Below are 6,300 nucleotides of genomic sequence, written 5' to 3'. Positions count from 1 at the left end.
TGAAATAAGTAAAATAACCCAAAAACCATCAAGTGTCTACTAGCATGAATCACCAAGACCCGGTATCATAAGTGTATGAGTAGCTAGTAGAATATACAAAAGAATTCTACGCTACTATCTGAAGTAAAATAGACAGAAAATACAAGCAAAAGAAAGACTTCGCTGCTGCAAAACGGGCTCAGAAGGGCAGCTCACCATAAAGTCTCAGAAATCAAGGATGCGCGCCGGACTGATATCCAGATGCACCTGCCTCAGATCCTGCACATTAGTGCAGAAGTATAGCATGAGTACATAAACAACATGTACCCAGTAAGTATCCTGTCTAACCTCAAAGAAATAGTGACGAAGGGTCGACTTTGACACTTACTATGGGCTAACAATAAAATGTCAAAATTATAACTAAGCGTGGATTACATAAATATAGATGAAAACTCAATAATAGGGAATAATAAATAATTATTTCACTAATAGTAAATCCCAAGTTTATTTCCATCATTTAACAATTTATACCTCAAGCCAATGAAGCAATATCAATTATAATTGGTTCCAAAGATTTATTACGCACAATTTATGCCGAGGTCGTACGGTCCGATCCAACATAAAAATAATTAAGTTGCGCTGCCAAGGGTCGAACGGCACGAACTATAGATGCATCTATTTTCTACTGAGGCATTCGGTCCGCTCCACAAAAAGAGAAATACTTTATAACAGCCGATTCAAGATTTATTAAGAGACTAATATTTAAAGAAACACCAATTCTCCATAGTAATCAAGTGACCCGTCCAAGAATTCAAGTAAGTGAAATTTAACCTTTTACAATTTCCTTTATCAAGTTCCAATATGATTTAAGCAATTAAGTTAATAAGTAGGGTGCAAACATCGTAAGTATAGCATTGTATGGGTCCGAGACTACCCAGACAATATTATAATTAGTAGCTACGTACGGACTCTCGTCACCTCGTATGTGCGTAGCCCCCACAAATAGGAGCACATATAAATAAATTCACCTTTGGGGTTACTTCCCTCTTACAAGGTTAGAAAAGAGACTTACCTTGTCTCGAAGCTTACTTTCCGGCCACAAATTCACTCTAAAGCCTCAACTCGGTGCCGAATAATCCAAAACTAGTCAAATGGTATATAAACTAATCAATACATGTTCAAAAGTTCATATTCCAACTATTAAAGTGATTACCCAACCCCAAATGTAGGATTCCTAAAATTCACCCCCGGGAAATTTTTGAAGAATGTTATTACCCATAACTTCATGAACTTAAATATATGATTTTCACTAAGTTCCATAACACATTTTGTGGGTAAATTCCATTTTTATCAAAAACTTAGGTTTTTCATCTAACCCATAAATCTCACAAATTTATATGTTAAAATCTACTCAGAATCTATGTATTAAACTCACATTAAATAGAAATTACTTACCCTCAATAGTCAGGTCGAAATCCCCTTTTTTGAAGCTCTAAAATAGCCCAAAAGTGAAATAAATGAACCCAAAAATGGCTAAGTCCCGATTTTAAAACTCTCTGCCCAGTTGCCTTCTTCTTCGCGAACGGGGAACAGGCCTCGTGTTCACGAAGGCAGTGGCCCAAGCCCATGAAGACTTGGCCTACGCGAACGCGACCAGGTCATCGCGAACGCGAAGGATTACCAACCCTGTCCTTTGCGAACGCGAGGGCACCTTCACGAATGCGAAGAGCACTGGCATTGATCCCTCCCCAGGTCCCTCCCTTCTACACGAACGCGATGGGGCTTACACAAATGTGTAGTCCTGGAACCTCAAGGCTCCACAAACGCGATCCCTTTCTCGCGATCGCGAAGGAAAAATTTCTCCACTGCCCAAATTCTTCTCTGCGAATGCGATGGCTCTTCCGCGTTCCCAAAAAAGGAAACCATATTTTGTGTGCAAGTCTTAAATCACCATACGGAACTATTCCCGATCTCGGAATCCCATTTGGACCTCGATATCATCAAAACCTACTCCAAATTAAATTTAAAGAACTTCAAAACCTTCAAAGAGCCAACTTTTACTATTAGGCGCTGAAACACTCCCGGGTCATCCAAACCCGATCCAAACATATGCCCAAGTTTGAAATAATCATAAAAACCTATTGGAACCGTCAAATCCCGATTCCGAGGTTGTTTACTCAAAAAGTTGACCGAAGTCAAACTTAGCCTTTTTAGCCAATCTTAAGGAACCAAATATTCCAATTTCAACCCGAACCAACTAACCATCCCCACAAGTCATAAAATAGAAAAAGCACATACGGGGAGTCTTATTTAAGGGAACGGGGTTCTAGAAAGCAAAACGACCAGTCGGGTCGTTACATTCTCCACCTCTTAAACAAACGTTCGTCCTCGAACGGGTCTAGAATCATACCTGGAGTGCTGAATAAGTGTGGATATCTGCTGCCATGTCCTCCTCGAACTCCCAAGTTGCCTCCTTGCCTAGTTGGCCCCTCCACTGAACCTTTACCACGGAAATCCTCTTGGATCTCAACTGGCGAACCTGCCTATCAACAATGGCAACTAGCTCCTCCTCATAACCCAGGCTCTCATCTAACTGAATTGTGTTGAAGTTTAACACATGTGACAAGTCAGCATGATACCTCTAGAGCATAGACAAGTGGAAAACTGGATGAACTCCCGATAGACTGGGAGGCAAAGCAAGCTCATAAGCAACCTCTCCAACTCGTCACAATACCTCAAATGGACCTATAAACCTTGGGCTCAACTTGCCCTTCTTCCCGAACCTCATGATCTCCTTCATCGGCGAGACTTTCAAGAGAACCTTCTCACCCACCATGAATGATAAATCACGCGCCTTCTGATCCGCGTAACTCTTTTGTCTGGACTGTGCTGTGCAAAGTCGCTCCTGAATCAATTTACCTTTTCCAAGGCATCCTTCACCAAATCAGTACCATATAACTTAGCCTCGCTGGGCTCAAACAATCCAATGGGAGAACGACATCGCCGACCATATAAATCCTCAAATGAAGCGATCTCAATGCTAGACTGATAATTGTTGTTGTAAGCAAACTCGACCAAAGGCAAGAATCGATCCCATTGCCCTCCAAAGTCAATCACACATGCTCTGAGCATGTCCTCTAAGATCTGAATTGTATGCTCCAACTGCTCGTCGGTCCGTGGATGAAATGTTATGCTGAGCTCTACCCGGGTCCCCAACTCACTCTGTACTGCTCTCCAAAAATGAGAAATAAACTAAGGGCCTCTATCTGATATGATCGAAACAGGAACATCATGCAACCGAACTATCTCCTAAATATAAATCTGGGCTAACCTCTCTGAAGTATACGTAGTCGCAACTGGAATGAAGTGTGCCTACTTGGTCAACCTGGCGACAATGACCCAAACTGCATCAAACTTCTGCAAGGCCCGTGGCAACCCAACTACGAAGTCCATAGTAATGTGCTCCCACTTCCATTCAGGTATAGTCATCTGCTGGAGTAGGCCAACTGGCCTCTGGTGCTCATACTTAACCTGTTGGCAATTTAGACACCTCGCAACATACTCAACTATGTCCTTCTTCATTTGTCTCCACCAATAATGTTGTCTCAAGTCGCGATACATCTTCTTAGTACCTGGATGAATAGAATATCGAGAACTGTGTGCCTCATCTAGAATTCTCTCCTTCAAGCCATCGACATTAGGAACACATAGACAGATCTGGAGTCACAGAACACCATCCTCGCTGATAGTAACCTCCTTGGCACCACCCTGTAGTACCGTCTCTCAGAACCAACAAGTGTGTATCATCAAACTGTCAAGCCTTGATCTGCTCTAATAGCAAAGACTGGGCAACAACGCATGCAAGAACGTAGTTGGGCTCTAATATGTCCAACCTCACAAGTCTGTTAGCTAAGGACTGAATGTCCAAAGTTAATGGCCTCTCCTCTATTGAATGAATGTCAAACTACCCATACTCTCTGCCTTTTTTCTTAAGGCATCCGTAACTACATTTGCTTTACCTGGGTGATAAAGAATGGTGATATCATAATCCTTTAGTAACTCAAGCCATCTGCCTCAAATTAAGATCCCTTTACTTGAGCAAATGTTGCAAGCTGTGATAATCAATGTAAACCTCACAGGACACCCCATAAAGATAATGCCTCCAGATCTTAAGAGCATGAACAATCGCGTTAACTCTAGATCATACACGGGGTAATTCTTCTCATGAGTCTTCAGCTAACGTGAAGCATATGCAATAATTCAACCCTCCTACATCAATACACAACACAAACCAACACGTGAAGTGTCGCAATACATAGTATAGATCCCCGAACCGGAAGGCAACACTAGAACTAGTGATGTAATCAGAGCTGTCTTGAGCTTCTGAAAGCTCGCCTCACAATCATCAGACCAACAGAACGGAGCACCCTTCTGGGTCAATCTAGTCAAAGGTACTGCAATAGATGAGAATCCCTCCATAAACCAGTGATAATAACCTACTAACCCCAAGAAGCTCCTGATCTCAGTCGCCAAAGTGGGACGAGGTCAACTCTAAACTGCCTCAATCTTCTTGGGATCTACCTTAATACCCTCGGAATGACACCAAATTTTGCGTGCAAGTCTTAAATAACCATACGGAACTATTCCTAATCTCGGAATCCCATTTGGACCTCGATATCACCAAAACCTACTCCAAACCAAATTTAAAGAACTTTAAAACCTTCAAAGAGCCAACTTTCACTATTAGGCGCTGAAACGCTCCCAGGTCATCCAAAACCCGATCTGAACATATGCCCAAGTCCGAAATCATCATACAAACCTACTAGAACCGTCAAATATTGATTTCGAGGTTGTTTACTCAAAACGTTGACCGAAGTCAAACTTAGCCTTTTAGCCAACCTTAAGGAACCAAGTATGCCGATTTCAAAACGAACCCTTCTAAATCCTGAACTAACCATCCCTGCAAGTCATAAAATAGTAAAAGCACGTATAAGGAGTCTTATTTAAGGGAAATAGGTTCTAGAAAGCAAAACGAATGGTCGGGTCATTACACTTTTAGTTGCTTTGGAGGTATCTAACTAGAAAGATTTTGATAACCTTAGATGGCATTTAACTGGAATTTTTTTTGGTTATCTTGATTATGTACTTTTGTTGTAGTGACAAGCTATGGTGATCTTGGTTGGCAATCTAACAAGAAATATTTTTTGTTGTAAATATTAATTGCCCATGAAGAGTAGAACTAATGTTATTGTGTTTCTGAAGGAAGAACTTTTGCACTCTTGTAGGTAAGATTTGGTGATTGTAAATGTAACGACCCGACCAATAATTTTGAGCTCTAGGGCATTGTTCGGCGGTTTAAGGCCTTGAGCAACTCCACTTCAAGTATTATAACTTGTACGCGTAGTCGAAATTGAATTTCAGGAAGTTCGAAGTTGATTTGAAAAGAAAATTCTCATTTCGGAAGCTTTAAGTTGGAAGAATTGGATAAGGGTTGATTTTTCAGTAAACGACCTTGGAATTGGGATTTGAAGGTTCCAACAAATTCGTATGATGATTTTGGAATTTGGCTTATGTCCGAATCGAATTTTGGATAGCCCGGAAGCGTTTCAGCGCCTATGGTAGAAAGTTGGCATTTTGGAAGGATTTCATAAATTTGGGTTGAATTGTATTTTAAAATTTATCAATGTCCGCTTGGGATTCCGAGCCTGGGGATAGCTTCGTATAGTGATTCTGGTCTTGGGAGCACGTCCAGATGTAGATTTGGAAGCCCGTAGGTCATTTCGGGATTTTTTTGGCGGAAGTTCGAAGTTGAAGGTTTTTGAAAGTTTGACTGGTAGTGGACTTTTTGATATCGGGGTTGAATTCAGATTTCGAAAGTGGGAATAGGTTCGTGATGTCAATTCTGACTTGTGTGCAAAGTTTGAGGTCAATCGGACTTGATTTGATAGGTTTTGGCGTCGAATATAGAAGTTTGAAGTTCTAAAGTTCATTAAGCTCGAATTGAGATGCGATTCATGGTTTTATCATTGTTTGATATGATTTGAAGGATCGGCTAAGTTTTTAATATGTTTTGGGAAGTGTTGGTATCATTAGTTGAGGTCCCGAGAGCCTCGGGTAGATTTTGGATGTAAACGGATCGAGTTTGGGCTTGGAGGAATGCTGGAGCTGTTGTTATCTGGTGTAACCACATTTGCGAGGTTTTGGCCGCAGGTTGGGAGCCGCAGAAATGGCCAAGAGGGTCGCAGAAGCGGGACTGGATGAGCTAGGCAATGCCGCAGGTGCGAGACTTTTTCCGCATTTGTAATGGCGCAGATGCGGCCT

The 6,300-nt window shown here is 41.5% G+C and overlaps 1 protein-coding gene across 1 annotated transcript; it reads right to left on the bottom strand.

Moving 5' to 3' along the window:
- Positions 1-204: 204 nt before the first annotated feature.
- On the bottom strand, positions 205-3,111 carry LOC138870991 (uncharacterized). Its single transcript, XM_070148836.1, has 3 exons — positions 2,899-3,111; positions 2,390-2,572; positions 205-258 (listed from the first exon to the last, which is right to left on the bottom strand). Exons 1-3 carry the CDS (start codon positions 3,109-3,111, stop codon positions 205-207), a joined length of 450 nt encoding a protein of 149 aa, XP_070004937.1.
- Positions 3,112-6,300: the final 3,189 nt, after the last annotated feature.

This window comes from Nicotiana sylvestris, chromosome 6 (genome assembly GCF_000393655.2).
Source record: "Nicotiana sylvestris chromosome 6, ASM39365v2, whole genome shotgun sequence".
NCBI lineage: Eukaryota > Viridiplantae > Streptophyta > Magnoliopsida > Solanales > Solanaceae > Nicotiana > Nicotiana sylvestris.
This window is presented reverse-complemented; position numbering and strand designations above follow the sequence as displayed.